This window comes from Macrobrachium nipponense, chromosome 13, assembly GCF_015104395.2.
Source record: "Macrobrachium nipponense isolate FS-2020 chromosome 13, ASM1510439v2, whole genome shotgun sequence".
Taxonomy (NCBI): Eukaryota; Metazoa; Arthropoda; class Malacostraca; order Decapoda; family Palaemonidae; genus Macrobrachium; species Macrobrachium nipponense.
In genome coordinates, this window is record NC_087206.1 from 77,314,883 (window position 1) to 77,331,278 (window position 16,396).

Sequence of the window (16,396 nt, forward strand, 5' to 3'; positions counted from 1 at the left end):
TAGACAGTCTAAGTCAACGATGTGTTTTTTGAACATAGATACCACCTAATGCCCCAAAGGTAAGACTCATTTCAAATAATAAAACCAGTGCAGTCTTCTTACAAAGTAAGCTATAACATTACCATCAAGACAATGTGACTTGTAAAAAGGTGTTAAGAACACTGTTAGTGAAGTTAGTGAAAGACAAATTTTTGTTTTATAATTTAAAAAAATCAAAATGAAATGGAATATAGAATTTAGGCCAAAGGCCAAGCGCTGGGACCTAGGAGGCCATTTTGCACTGAAAATTGAGATTGAAAGTATATACATATAAAGGTTTGAAAGGTGTAAAAGGAGGAAAACCTCTCAGTTACAGTGAAATAATTGTTAGGAGAGGTTTGACACAAAGATGGGAAAAAGAATATGAATGGAGGAGATACAGTATAAGAAATGAAAGGGGTTGCAGCTTTGGGCTGAAAGGACACTGCAAAGAACCTCAAGTAGTGCCTACTGTGCACCACGTTGGGTGTACCGCATACAGGGAAAAAAATGATCGAGTATTCAGTACATACCTTATTGAAACAGGGTAGACACACCTCAATCCAGCATTGTCTGCACTGGACTGTTGCTTTGGACAGAAGACATTCATCACAAGGATCTACAATGATAATAAAAAGGAAAAATTATATGTATATATTATATATATATATATATATATATTATATATGTGTATGTTAGTATACTATATATACAATATACATTTATATTGTGTATTTAAAAGTATAGTTAAAAACTTAAAACTTACCTTTAATTAACAATTTATTTATTGCTGATTTACGAAGTACATTATCCACCAGTTTCCTTGCGCGTGTGCGGCTTCTGAAATACAAATTGTCAAACTTTCTTGAAAGGATACAAATGTCATATACATACTATAACTGCAGGAAAATAAATATGTCTCTTTGTTAAATTTTATCAAATACCTCTAGATTAATAATGTACTTCAGCTACATACCAGATACTATCTATCTATCAATCAAACACCACTGATGGAGTCACCTAAAGTTAGTTAATTACTTCACTTTTTGTAATGAAGCTCCACTGATTATTCTAAGGAAATCAAGGAAAGTTTCTAGAATACCAATTTGCCCCGCAAAAATGCTGATGAAAATCCATAAAAATTTACAACCACCACCTTGACTGCAAATTCTGTCAAAACTTGGTTTTGTACACAAGGAATATTCGATTATGGCTTGTTAGCTATTAACCTTTTTATTATCATTTGAAGACAAAACCTATCTACTATATGGAACAAGCCCACAGTGACCGTTGACTTGGAATTCAAGCTTACAAAGAATATGGTGCTCATTAGGATGAAGTAAGAGGAGGTAAAGGGAAATGCAGAAAGATCTCACTTATTACAAAGAAAAAAAAAATTAATATATGGATAAAAAAGTTTCAACCTCTGGGAGGCTGTTCCACAGTCCAACGGTGTGAGGAATAAAAGACCTCTGGAACTGAGTAGTTAGACAGTGAGGCAAATGCCTTAACTGGCCATCAAGCCAATAGAATAGTAAATGAAGATGAATAATGGGCATTTCAAAAGCCCAACACAGACATAAGTTCAGATCACACACTTATATAAAGGAGGGACACAGGATGACGCTGGTTCAACACATGAGGATCAGTTTCCACAAACATACCAAAGTCTTTTGAGCAAGAACCCTTTTTCTCCCAATTCCCTGATGAACAACAACCTTTATCAACAAGACACATAAGTCAACTAGCAAGAATATCATACTAAATACGATCTAGGATTTAGGCCAAAGGCCAAGTATTGGGACCAATGAAATCATTCACCACTGGAACAGAAATTGACTGCAAAAAGGTTATAAAGGTGTAACAGGAGGAAAACCTCACAGTTCCACTATGAATCAATTGTTAGGAGAAGGTGGAAGGATGATGGAAGAGAATGTGAATGGGAGAACAGTGGAAAGGATGATGGAAGAGAATGTGAATGGGAGAACAATACATAAAAGGAATGAAAAGGGGTTGCAGTTAGGGGGTGAAGGGTTGCTCCAAGGAACCTTAATTAATACCTACAATGCACTGCATAAGGAGCACTGATGAGTCTACCCCCTAGAGGGGTATATCATCTGAAAAAGCTCAAAGGTCTAAACAGCTGTTGTTGGCAACAGTACTTTCCCCCTCAACAAAACAAGGTCTGATCTTCATTCTGTACATAATTTTGGGCTACACACGTGGTGAGTTGTTTCATTTGCACGAAAGACATTCTGAGCAGTTGAATGTTTTAAACTTACAACATGATAAAAATTGTGAACAAATGCATAGTACAGGTAACATAAAAGCAAATAATAAGAGGATTAGTTTTATATGTATGCAATTTCAGCATTACACACTGATGAATCAATGTTTTCAAAGAAATTAAAATATCAAATTATGGTTTATATTTTCTTCACTGCTTATACTTCATCGCATCCAAGCAGTTTTTTCATGTAATCTGCATTTGAATGAGGCTAAGTTTCCACTATAAGGCTAGGGTGATGTACATAAAGACTTCAGGATTAGTCAAAGTTTTGCCTTTCGTCAATATAAGTTTAGTTGTGTGAACTTTGTGTACCATTTATTAAACAATCATTTGTATTTTTCTACCCATTTATTAAACAATCATTTGTATTTTTCTACCGTGTTTAACCTGATCAATACCTATAGCTATACCTCATATTAAATTAAATACTACCAGCATACTGACATTTCAGTTAGTTTGGGCAATTATGGCTGTATGTATATGGGGTCCAATTTGTCTCATGACTAGTATGAAATAGTAAATACTACAGTAAGTACACAGTGCAGAAAAACACCTAACTGTCTGATGGTAAAAGAGCATGAAACAACACCTACTTGTCTGATGGAAGTATATATATATATATATATAATATATTATATATATATATATATATATATATATATATATATATAATATATATATATATATATATATCATATAAATATATATAATATATATATATATTAATTATATATTATATAAATATATATATATATATTATATATATATATATATACAGTAGTACCTCGAGATACGAAAGGCTCTACTTACGAAAAACTCGAGATACGAAAGCCAATGCGAAAAATTTTACTGCTCTACATACGAAAAGTTTTCAAGATATGAAAGGTTGTTGCTGTAAAATCCCGAGATTCGCCCAGACCACCGAGAACAATTTTAAAACTCCCGCGCCGCCAACTGAGTAAACTCGCCACCATCCTCCCGCTCTCCCATTGGTTCCTGATGCTAGTCACCCATAAGGTCCTGCTCTCCTATTGGTCAACATCTACCCCTTGTGCTTTAAGTATTCTATTGGTAAAAGGATGCTGTAAATTGAAAAACTTATTCATGCAATACATTTGATAAAAAAAAAAAAATTAGGTAAAGATAGAATAAAGAATAGAAATGAATGGTTATTATACTGTTTGGTAGTTTCAGTAGTTGAAGAGAGATAATGAAAATTTATGGCTTACTGTGTAAAGTGATTGCTTGTCGATCGTTCGATACTCGTAAGTGCTGGATGTAAACAGACGTTTGGAAGCTTTTTTTTTGTTTGTTTATTATAGTTAATGGTTACTTAATAATTATTTGAAATGAGTACATGCAATACATTTAATAAAAAAATTGTGAATTAGATATCATAAAATATAAAATCAATCAGACTGCCAACAAATATGAAATTTTCATTATTAAAATGAAGTTTTATTGTATACTTACCGAACAATTATAGAGCCGTGATTTCCACGAGCGGCAGGATACTAAATTCAAATTTAGCGCGTCGGCGTCGCCAACACTGGTGGTGATGACGTCATCTCCCTCCACTCGCGGGAGAACCAGGTACAACTGCCCAGGTGAATCCAATTCTTTCTGCCCGTCCGTCCACCTAAGGGGAGGAGGGTGGGTATAATCATAATTGTTCGGTAAGTATACAATAAAACTTCATTTTAATAATGAAAATTTCATTTTTATTGTAGTGTCTTACCGAACAATTATACAGCTGATTACACATTTATGGGAAGGTGGGATTCAGTGGACCACTAGTATTTTTAAATGGTTACATTTATTGCAATACCAGTAAACACTCAAGGTGTCTGTTGTACCTTACCTTGTAAGAGAGCTACAGCAGACTGTTACTGCCTCTGGTCGGTGCTCTTCTTACTATTGTAGAGGAATTGGAATTTGACCAAAGTTAGCCTCTACAGGAGTGGAATCCTTCCGTAGTTCAAGCGAGTCAAGGCTGACTGACGGAGGATAGTAACAACAAAGATTGCCCTTGCCCTGGGCTAAGACCAGAAATTCAATCATACAAAACATTTGTCACCAACACCAGATTTAAAAACATATATACCCAACCATTGTAAAATCTGACCTAACAGACTGTGAGTATCCCAGGTATCAGTACCCCCAGCTTCCCTTGAACTCGACAACCTATTCAAGGTGAAAAGTTAGCATAGAGGTGACGACCCCCGTGCCGTTTCTCCCAACACCATGCCAGAAACCGCCACCGGACCTAACGTTTTACAATTCTCGAAAACCGTTTCTATCTCTTTGAGATAATGACTCGCAAAACCGAATTCGATCTCCAGAACGTGCTCTGAAGAATCGAAGCTAAAGATAAATTCTTTCTGAATGCTAAAGAAGTTGCCACTGCTCTAACCTCTGAGCTTTAACTCTCAGAACGGAAAGATTGTCGTTCTCGGACTGCGAGTGAGCTTCCCTGATAAGCTCGCTAATAAAGAACGATATAGCATTCTTAGAAAGAGGACGAGAGGGATTTTGAACCGAGGTCCAGAGCTTAGAAGATTGTCCTCTAATACCCTTAGTGGCAAAACAGATACTGCTTAATAGCCCTGACTGGACATAAGAGCCTTTCTTCCTCCTCATGTACCAACCAAATCAGATAAGTTTCCTTACCACAAAACTCCTCGGCCAAGGATTAGAAGGATTCTCATTTTTGGCTAGAAAGGTCAAAGATACCGAAAATACAGCATTGCCTTGAGAGAAACCGACTCTTTGTCTATAGCGTGCAATTCGCTGACACGCTTAGCAGAAGCTAGAGCAATAAGAAAGAGTGCCTTCTTAGTCAAGTTCCTGAGTGAAGCCGACTTCAAAGGCTCTCAAACTGGTGGCCCCATGAGGAACTTAAGCACCACATCTAAGTTCCAAGCCACTGTATCTTGCGGGAGCTTAGTGGTTTTCGAAAAGACCTAATGAGGTCCGACAGATCTGAATTGGAGGAAATATCCAAACCTCGATGTCGAAAAACCGAAGAGAGCATGGCTCTATATCCTCTGATCGTCGAAAGGAGCCAGTTTCTTAAGAGTTCCTAAGAAATAGAAGAAAATCTGCTATTTCTGTTAAAGAGGTCGCAGAAGTAGAGACTTTAGCACTTCTACACCACTCTCTGAAGATTCTCCACTTCCCTTGATAGAGTTTGTTAGAAGACTCTCTCCTACAACGAGCGATAGTTCTGCAGCTCTTCTTGAAAATCCTTTCGCTCTGACAAGATTCCGGACAGTCTGAACCCTGTCAGAGCTAGAGCGGACAAGTTTTGGTGGAACCTCTTGAAGTGAGGTTGTTTGAGAAGCCACTTCTCTGGAGGAAGAAGTCTGGGGAAGTCTACTAACAACTGGAGAAGGTCCGGGAACCACTCTTTCCTGGGCCAAAAAGGGAGCGATTAACGTTAGCGTTACATTGCTGTGCGACATGAACTTGTTCAGCACCTCTCTTATTAGACCGAACGGATAGGGAATGCATAAGCTTCCAGACCCGACCAATCCAACAGCATTGCGTCCACCGACCAAGCTAGAGGATCTGGGACTGGAGAACAAAAGAGAGGAAGACGGTTTTTGTTTTCCTTTGATGTCCAGCCATACAAATGCAAACCAAGCCCGGAACCAGGTCCCCTATTGACCGGTCCGTTGTCCCCAAAAAGGCGCCAAAAGTTTTCCGTTCACTGAACAAATCTTTGTTTTTTGTCCAAAGTCCACTCCAGAGGTAACACTTGCCTGTTGACGACTTAACTCGTCCGCCAGGACGTTCATCTTTCCGAACAAATCTCGGGACTAGCTGAACCTTCGCTTCGTTTGACCACAGGAGGAGATCCTTGGCTACTTCGTACAGAGAGAAAGACTGAGTCCCCCCCTGTTTCCGCACGTACGAGAGAGCCGTGGAGTTGTCGGAATGCACTGCCACTACTCGACCTTCTACTAAGCTCCGAAACTGTCTGAGCCCCAAGAAAATTGCTAACAGTCCTTTACATTTATGTGGAACTTCTTCTCCTTCTCCGACCAAGCTCCTGAAGTCCGTTGATTTCCCAGTAGGGCTCCCCAACCTGTGTCCGATGCGTCGGAAAAGAACTGTAGGTTCGGGAGGATGGGTCGTAAATCTAACCCTTCTTCCAACCTTGCTCGAGAGAGCCACCACCTTAGGTCCTCTTTTATTTGATCTGTGACAGGAAAGGTAAATAGAGTCTGGTTGTGTCTTCCTCGCACAAAGAGGCTCTCAGGAAAAACTGCAGAGGTCTCATGTGCAGTCTTCCCAACGTCACAAATTTCTCCACTGACGTCAATTTGCCCAGGAGCCTCATCCACTGATTGGCAGAACTTAACCTTTTTGGGTCCAAGAACTCCTGAACTGTCTCCAGACAGCCTTGAACCCTCTTCGGGGACAGAAAAGCCCGAAAAAACTTGAGCATTCAGAATCATCCCCAAATAAAGGATGCTCTGAGATGGAACCAACTGGGACTTCTGTTTGTTGACCAGAATTCCTAACTTTCTGGCAAGATCCAGAGTTGTTCCAAGGTCCTTCATGCACCGACTCTCTGATTCCGACCGAGAAGCCAATCGTCCAGATAGAGGGAGATTCTTACTCCTAATATGTGTAGCCAGCTTCCTATCAGGGATAGAACCCCCCTGGTGAAAACTTGAGGAGCGGTCGCTAGTCCGAAGCAAAGCGCCCGAAACTGAAACACCTTGCCTTCGAACATGAACTCAGGTACTTCCGAGATTCGCGATGTATCGGAATGTGAAAATAAGCGTCTTGCATGTCCAGAGAGACCATCCAATCCCCCTGTCTGATGGACTCCAGAACCGACCGAGTGGTCTCCATATGAAATTTTGTTTTCTGGACATGCAAGTTCAGGGCGCTCACATCCAAAACCGGGCCTCCAGCCCCCTGATGACTTGGAACTACAAAAAGGCGATTGTAAAAGCCTGGAGGAAAATCCCCTTCTATCTGTTCTATCGCTTCTTGAGAACAAGCGCTTCCACTTCTGCGGCTAGCGCCAGAAATTTGTCTGAGCCCGGAGAGTATGCCTGGAATGAATTGGCACAGGTGAGAGCGAGGGAGGTGAAACGAGAGGAATACGATAGCCGAAACTTCAGTACTTGCACTACCTCCCAGGCTTCCTGCTCCTCTGTTGCCCATTCTCCCAAAAACAGAGCCAGCCTGGCTCCCACTGGTGCATGAAGAACCGAGCTTTCATTTGGAAGGTTTTGTTAACCTTGGCCGAGGCCTTAGACTGAGGTCGCAAATTCGATTTCGGCCGAAAGAAGCGCTTGGGTTTTCTCCCTCGAAAAGGCGCTTGGGCCAGAGGAGAAACCGAAGGGGAACAGTCTCCACAGGAGCTTTAGGTCTCTTAGTAGAACTGTGCCAGTAAATCCGAAGTAGATTTCTTATCTAGCGCAGACGAAATTGACAACACTACATCGTCTGGAAAGAGGTTATCTTTCACAAAAGGAGCAAACAAGAGAGCAGACTTCTGTTGGGACGTAACCCTTTTAGAAGCAAAGGAGCACCAAAGTTGCCTTTTCTTAAGGGTACCAAAGGCGATGAGCGAAGCTAACTCATCACATCCATCCCTAATGGATTTGTCCGCACAGGACAGAACACCAATCCAATCCTCCGCTAACTCCTGAGAAAGAGAAGGACAGTCTTCGATCTTGGCCGCTAAAGCGCCAATAGTCCAATCAAGGAAGCTAAAGACTTCCAAAAGTTTAAATTGATTCTTTACAACGTGGTCCAACTCAGGCGCTGTAAAGAAAACTTTCGCTGCGGCGAAAGCAGATCTTCTAGAGGAGTCGATTAAACTGGAGAAGTCTCCCTGGGAGGAGCAGAAACTCCCAGAGAAGGAGCTTTCCCCAGTTACATAAAACCTATACCTCTTACGAAGCAACTTAGAGGGAGGGTAAGCAAAAAGAGCCTTCCCATAAGTCTCTTTTCATAGACATCCATTTCTCCGTCTCTTTCAACGAATGTCTAACCGCTTTAGATAGAACAAGTTTTGGGAGGAGAGGGTCTGAAGTTTTTCCCCTCCTCATCAAAAAAGTCGAAGTTGGGGAGCGCGGAGCCGCTTTCTCAAAATAATCTGGATAAGATACCAGAAGAAATCTAAGGAGACGTGAATAACACGAGAGGTGATGTGAATCCTCCTCCTCTACTTCTTCTTCATTCTCCGATACCGCCGAAGAAGTAGACGGAACTACACCGGATCTGAAGGTTTCGAACCACCCTTGGACTCATTCATCCAGTTGTTAACATCTCTAACTGCTTGCGCAAAGGCGCCAGAGACGAATCAAAAACAGTTAACGTAGGCTTGGAAGAGCCTAAATGTTCAGCAGGAGGTGGCAAAAACTACTTGCGCCTCGCTCGGAGCCGCCGAAATTCGAGGCGAAACAGGCGCATCAGGCGTAACAGACGAAAAAGCGCCTAAAGAAAGAACACCCTTAAGAACTGCTAGCTACAGCGCTAAAACACCACAATCTCTACTAGTAGATGGAGCCGAAAAAGGCACAGGATTGAGGTCGACGAACGAGCCACTAACGGCCGAGGCGCAACCCTACTCTCAGGCTCCTTATTACCGCTTGACTGGAGGAGGCGAAGAATCGGCGCCTGAACGCCTCTTTAAGGGACGCGAAACGCGAATCTCGCCAAGAGCGCCGTGCGACCGGAGACGAATCTCGAAATTGAATCCTTTGAAAGGCGTCTGACCGCAACACCTTTCCAACGCTTAACCGAGCCCTGTTGAGGCGCAACAGGCTCAACAAGAGAGGAGCCTGTCTGTGGGCAAATCCCGATCGACTCCCTTGGACTTCCGGTATGTCTTCTCCCCGGTGCGGGGAGCTGGACAGTGACCTTTGTCTAGGAGACGTGTCAGGACAGACAGACGCACCCTCAACTACACTCTTACCTGAAGCCGCTTTCTCCAAAAACGTCTTAACTGAATTACCAAGTTGCAAAACCGTATTCGCTAGTACCGAAAATTTTCTGATCTAACCTCGATTCCAGACTGGCAATGGTGTCGGAAGAAACTACACGGGAAGCCGGAGAAGTGGGATTAGTAGGAGGAATAGGAGGTGTAGTTAAAGGAGACATAACAATTTGAGGAGAAACAGAAGGAACAGATGCATCGCAAGACGAAGCAGAGCTAAGTCTACTTTCCCTAAGCGCTGCTTTTCTAACAATTCTCTTAGCTAATTTCTCCGAGTATGAACTAAAAAACTTCCATTGAGAATCAGTCCAATCACTACACTCGTTACATGTTCGATCTGCTGAACGAATCCTGTCCCCTACACTTAACCACATTTAGTGTGAGAATCATACTCTAGCTTGGATAATCTAGTTTTACATCCTGAGATGCAAAAACCTAACTCCCGACGGACTAGAAATCCGACATGGCAACGCCTAAATAAAAAGCAAAATAACAACAACGCCAAAAAGAGTACTTCACCAATTCCGAAGATCAAATCCACAAGAAAAAAGCGAAGCAAAGTCATCCAACCGCACCGACCACCGATGTTCACCGGACGCCGGCAGGAAAAGAATTGGATTCACCTGGGCAGTTGTACCTGGTTCTCCCGCGAGTGGAGGGAGATGATGTCATCACCACCAGTGTTGGCGACGCCGACGCGCTAAATTTGAATTTAGTATCCTGCCGCTCGTGGAAATCACGGCTCTATAATTGTTCGGTAAGACACTACAATAAAAACGTATTTTTTAGAATTCTTCTTCTGTTTTATTATTACGTTACGTACACGTATGTTTCATTATAGCTGTCAGTAACTCGGTATCTCCATTTAGGTTAAAATAAAGAAAAAGAAAGAAATAAGAAAAAATGAATTGGTTATTATACTTGTTTGGTAGTTTCATTAGTTGAAGAGAGATACTAATGACAATTTATGGCTTACTGTGTGCTAGGAAAAATGATTGCTTGGCGCTCGTTCGATACTCGTAAGACGGGTAAGAGCTGAATGTAAACAATCGATTGGAAGGTTTGTTTTTTGTTTGTTTGTGTATTATAGTTAATGATTAATTAATAATTATTTGAAATGAGTACATACTGATTATTTATACATTTTATTGGCATATTCTAAGCTTTTAGCTCTTAGGTTTAGATGTCAGAATCATAGACTAGGCTACGGTAGCAACCGCTAACATAGGCTAGGCTTATTGCTAAGGGACATATGCTAAAGTCCTAATATATGCAGTAAAAATGGGGTTGAACATTACATGCAGTTGAATATTACTCAAGTATGTACAGTATTTTGCCTTTTTGGAGTCATATTTCTTCCGTCGGATCGGCGTTGTAACCATAGAACATGTGTTTTAGGCCTGGAAATATAATTTCCTGGGGTGTTTTTGGAGGGCTTGGAACGGATTAGCCATTTTACATGTAAAATGTGTTCCAAGATACGAAAAACTCATGATACGAAGGCCGCCTCGGAACGGATTAATTTCGCATCTCGAGGTACAGATTATATATTATATATATAGATATAGATAGATAGATCATATATATATTAATATACGATATATTATATGTATATATATATATATATACATATATATATATATATAATAATATATAATATATATATATATTATATATATATATATATATATAACTATATATAAATATATAAGACTTGATTACATGACCACGTGATTTTGAACATGTATCATGAATCAGTCCGTATGTATAGAAATGTTTGGACTTCTCTTCTCCAGCTGCCAAAACTGTTTCCTGAAAACAAAAAAATTTGTTTTAGCACAAGTGTTCCGCCCATAAGTTTTTAATAACTCCTGCTGTTCTACATTATCAGTCTGCCCTTAAGGAGTTGTCTTGTTCAGCTACTTTACAATGTTATCCCATGAGCCTCAATCCCATTTCCTATAGAAGAGGTTTTATAATTGCAAGAATAAAATTTGATAAAAGTTGAATGAAACTTTCATTATAAATGTAAAGACCTTTTAAATGATGCAAAGAAAGTGAAAAACAAAGTATACTATCTATCAACTGTACACTGAAACCCATGAAACCCATTCTTACCTCATTACAGACACCACACACAAGTTGGTTGGACTTTCCATAGCACCTCTCACATACTGCATGACCACACAGCAACAGAAGTGGTGTTCTATCTGTAATGACGGAAAGGGCTGCAAATAATCCTAACATTTCTGAGGAAGTTATTTAAATGAACATAACACACACACAAACAACCCTTTGCCTGGGTGGCTCCGCTTTTTTTTTTTTATACACAATTGCTTTATTGTTGAAGTCAAACTCTCAAGTCCCTGCCTTGCATACAGATAATGTTAGATTTAAGTGTACTGTTCTACAAATATATGTTTTAATACCATTAGTACATCTTGAGACCATGAAAAACCATAAAAAATAAAAATAAATAAATCACAAATGTGTAAACTACCATAATTAATCTATTAGAACTGGCCACAGTCTATTTCAATGAAAGATCTATGTGTGAAAGACTTCCCACACTGGTCAGTGTTGAACATCTTCCATTTCAGCTTCCAACAACTGTACCTAGTTTAGTTACCCTAGTTGCATAATCCTGCTAACCTTTTTGCAGCATTCCTCTGTGATGACAACAGCATACTTTAAGTGAAGTATGACTAAGGTCAGTACCATTGTCTTTTTAACAGCAGAAAACTGATATTAGTTGTAGCCAAATATTTCCAAGGCTTTTTTTTCAACTTCTATACATTCCTTCAGTTTCAAACTGCTAGTGATTAACACCTAAGTCTCTCCCTTATTTATTAATTTACCTGTTTGTTTTTTCTAATAACTGACCTCTCCTGCATTTCCCATTACCTTCTGTTACTTCTTTCAAATGAACTTCATATGCTTTGGAAACTTGAATTTCAAGTGAACGGCCCTTGTGGGCTTGTACCATATGAATAATGTTCATCTTCTGAATATAATAATAATAATAACTCCTCCAAACCTCTTCGCCAAGTAGATCGTATATGCTAAAGGGAACTTGACTGGTGTACCTCTTAGACCCACATACACAAAAAATCAAGCGCAACGATCATCAGCATCGCAATTAACTCTGAGGATGTTTATTGAGCTGCCAAAAGTGGGAAGGCACAGAATTTTTAGGTTGGTTTAAGGGAAGCTTAGGTAATGTGTTGCCTTGTATTTTACATTCTTTTTTTTATCTTTCAACAATGACCTTTTGTGGAAATGTTGGGCGCTCTCTCACTACTGAACCCTCAAATATGGTATTTTTATTAGTTGCTTTTCATGCAATAGCCTATTTCCTAATATTTTGGGAAGTTCCTTACTGCAAATTGGCTCACTTGTAAATGACTATAAAAATTGATTGAATTATATATAGGCTACATAAAAAAAATTTGAAATATCTTTTATAATGTAATAATGCTAAACATGTGTTGATGTTCTTTTGCTACATAGGTATACCACTGAGAATGTCACACTGGGGGAGGATTCAGGTCTGGCAAGGTCAGAGCATGGCATCCTAGGATAGGTTAGGTTCAGGAGGAGTAAATCAGCAGACTTCTACCATAACCCACAGATTTGGGAACTTAAGAGTTTTCATGAAATATGGGTAGGCTACATGTTTGATACCAATTTACTACTGGGACGAACACAAACATTATACAAATGGCAGTAGTATACATAAGAAATAGTTTAAAGAAAAGACATATAAACACAGAAACACAAATAGAAAAGAGTAATTATTCTGGTTGGCAACTGGCAGGAATCTGGGTGCGGTAGTAGCCTACAGTTTTGCTGAACTGTCTTAGATATTATTACTTTCATGCAGGATGCAACAGAGAATAGGTTATGCGCAACTCTACTGCAGTGTTAATGTCCCATTAGTACCCTAAACCATTTTGACCAAAAACATACCACCAAAGTACTTGCTCCTTGGAAAAGGAATATAAAATTTAAGGCAAAGGCCAAGCAATGGGACCAATGATGAGGTCATTCAGACCTGAGAGAGAAACTGAGAGAAAAGGTCAGAAAGGTGTAAAAGGAGGATAACCTCACAGATGCCCTGTGAAACAACTGTTTGAAGAGGGTTCAGGAACATAAAATGGAAGAAAATGAACATAAATTGAAGTATAGCTACTGCCAAAGGAATGAAACAGGCTGCAGGTATGATGTTACACAGAAGAGATGTTACAAAGAACCTTAAACAGGAAGTAGTAGTAATGCCTACCGAGCACTGCATGAGGTCCGCGACAGCTACCTATAGCTAGATTACCCGCCTATGGAGTGGACTGGTTCCTAGTCCTTCAAAGTACGGCTTAGGGTAGGATACATTAGCTCTTCAAAGTATGCCACCCGGTAGGCCGCATGAGGTAGTCAGGAATGGAACATGTGATTTAGGCATAAAGCCAAGCAATGGGACAAGGCAGTCTGGCTACACGCCATTGCCTATTGGATCCTAGGTCAGCCTACCTTTTTCAAGACTAGCCAACTACAGATTTTGAACAAAAATGGCGTTTAGACCTACCCTAAAGCCCAGCATATGATGGTGTTACTATAAAATTAAGTAGACAAATGAAAAAAAAAACATTGAAAATTTTGACCAATAGCCTAACAGAAATAGTACTACCACGTGGTTTGTAACCCTAAACCCTTGGGACCAATGTGCCAAAGGGGGCCTAGGTTACATACTAGGCTATACTAGCTTATATGGCTTAATATTGATTCTCCTAAGCAACTCACCGCCTTCAGAATAATTTTTATTGCAACGGGGACACCTGACGTCTTTATATACTGCAGGAAATGGGTCTGCATCCATTTGGTCTAAAGAAGACATCGTCGAAATTAAATATAAAGTAGAACTTTCTTCTTTTCCACGACTTGAAAGTAGTATAATGAAGACTGAAGAGTGAAGGAAGAGTCAGTGTAAATAAATAACTGAGGCGCATGCACCGTCATGTAATTGTGATCTTCAGACTTCAGCGGTAATCACAACCCCAGAATTGCAACAAGACTCTATTTATGTAACGCACAATATAACTTTATATAGATGGCAGCACCACTCCTAAGTCATGTAATCATTCCTATAATCCTATTACTTGTGATGCCTAAGACTTTATTAAAAATATATATATTATTACCGAACCGTTTATTAATTTCCATTAGTTTTGGTGCCTGACAAGAACTTCTGTCGAATTATATAATTAGCATCCATTAAGATATTCTCAGGTAGCCTATAGTAGTCTTTTCACCATTCGTAATTATTTGTGGATGCCCTTATTTGGTTCAAGAGCCCATTCACTCATTAACAATTTGTGACGTTGTTCCAACAACTTATGTTCTTTTACACAATAACTTTTTCTGAATAGAAATATTTTTAATTTATACTTGAATGCTTAGTTTTCCCGTGTTGTTTTTAATCCCCTTGGCAGCTCTTTGAATTATCTATTTCATTTTTTTTTTTCATCACACTATGGATCCATGTATGCATAAAGCCATCTAGAATGTTTAAATCTAATGCTATGATATACGTCAAAACATAGCTCTTTTAAAATTTCATGTTTACTTGCACAAATTGAAAGGAAGAGTTTCTAAAGAAAAATATATAGCATTTCATACCATCAGTTAAATCTATTGCATCAAAAGTAATGAAAGGAGCTCAGAAAGCCTTAATGATAATATTTGTGTATTTGATTTTCTATCGGATTTCTGCTCTTTTCATTTGAATGAAATTAAATTGAAGATATATATACTACCATATTGTACAAAGTTATGATACTGACATCAAAAAGCGTTAGAGGTTTACCTATGAATAATTTTTTGACCACAATTATGTATGATTACATATATGATTATGTAAAGAGAGCTAAACTATATTGACTTGGGTAACACTACAGCAACACGGCCTCACGAAGATATCGTTTATTACTATAGTTTTTTTTTTTTCTGGGGGGGGGGGGGGGGGTGGGAGGGCTAAACAACCTGGAAAAGGATGTCAACATAATTCAATATAGGTGAGATAATCTGAGAAATTTACCGAGAAAAAGAAAATTTCACCATCTTTTATCTATAGTTTTACGTTCCTAAACACTGCTTCCCGGAGAGCTATCACCTTGTTTAGTATCAAACCCTTGGTGCATCGCCTCGACCCATAACCATATAAACCTTGGCGATTAACGCAAAAATATAAGTTAAAGACGGTAAACTTCTCAAATTAGCTCAGCTGTAGCCTACTGCATTATATATAGCACTTTCTATAATGATTGGTCACAAAATTCAATATTTAAGTTTGGTATCATTCAGCTGTTGTTCAGTTACGTTGTGTTACCGTTAATGCATGCAGTCTAACTCTCTTTACATCACCTATCATATATATGTGACAATATAGTAAGTTCAGAATAGCAATCGTAATTCAAGACTTATGTACAAACCTTTCTAAAGCCTTTTTTATGCAAGTATCATTAACTGTACGACATGGCAGTATATGCATATGTATATAATTAAAAGCTGCCATTCTAGTGAAAAGTGAAAATACTAAGGCAAATTTCTCATTATCTTGGTGGATTTTCTGATTGTCTCACCTATACTACATTATATACTACATAATTTTCTATATTGTTTAGAACCAGAATTTCATTAATATAGTAGGTAATCTATATCTTCTTGCTGCCATCTCCCGCGTTATTTTATTATAGTTCCCCTAATTCATAGAACTCGTATAGTTTTCTATTATGACTTTTCTAAAGAAAATGAGAATATAATAATTAGATACTAATATATTTTGTTTTATTTGCATCATTCGATTTTGAGACGTTTCCTTGTATGTTTTTCGTTACAATTCACAGGTAGAGCCTACAACTTGGATTTATTTGATTAGACAGAACTTGATGATGAAATATACGTTCAATTCAGCATATTTACGCAGGACTGAAAATCGTCTATGTGAGATTTAGGTAAGACTTGTCAAGTAACTTACAAGGTGGATAGACTAAAACATTTTTTAACAACTCACACACACACACACACACACACACACACACACAGAGAGAGAGAGAGAGAGAGAGAGAGAG

General features: G+C 38.9%; 1 protein-coding gene across 1 annotated transcript; it reads right to left on the bottom strand.

Annotated features, from left to right (window-relative positions):
* Positions 1–262: 262 nt before the first annotated feature.
* LOC135225366 (uncharacterized) lies at positions 263–14,334 on the bottom strand. The gene is made up of 6 exons (XM_064264697.1): positions 14,070–14,334; positions 11,394–11,485; positions 10,997–11,087; positions 785–859; positions 552–637; positions 263–280 (listed from the first exon to the last, which is right to left on the bottom strand). Exons 1-6 carry the CDS (start codon positions 14,161–14,163, stop codon positions 263–265), a joined length of 456 nt encoding a protein of 151 aa, XP_064120767.1. The 5' UTR covers positions 14,164–14,334.
* Positions 14,335–16,396: the final 2,062 nt, after the last annotated feature.

Coding starts and splice junctions, on each gene's coding strand:
- LOC135225366 (XM_064264697.1), bottom strand. CDS start 14,163: ATGTCTTCTTTAGACCAAATGGATGCAGACCCATTTCCTGCAGTATAT. Junction 11,486..14,069: donor TAAAAATTATTCTGAAGGCG/GTGAGTTGCTTA, acceptor CCGTCATTACAG/ATAGAACACCACTTCTGTTG. Junction 860..10,996: donor TTCAAAATCACGTGGTCATG/TAATCAAGTCTT, acceptor ATTTGTATTTCA/GAAGCCGCACACGCGCAAGG.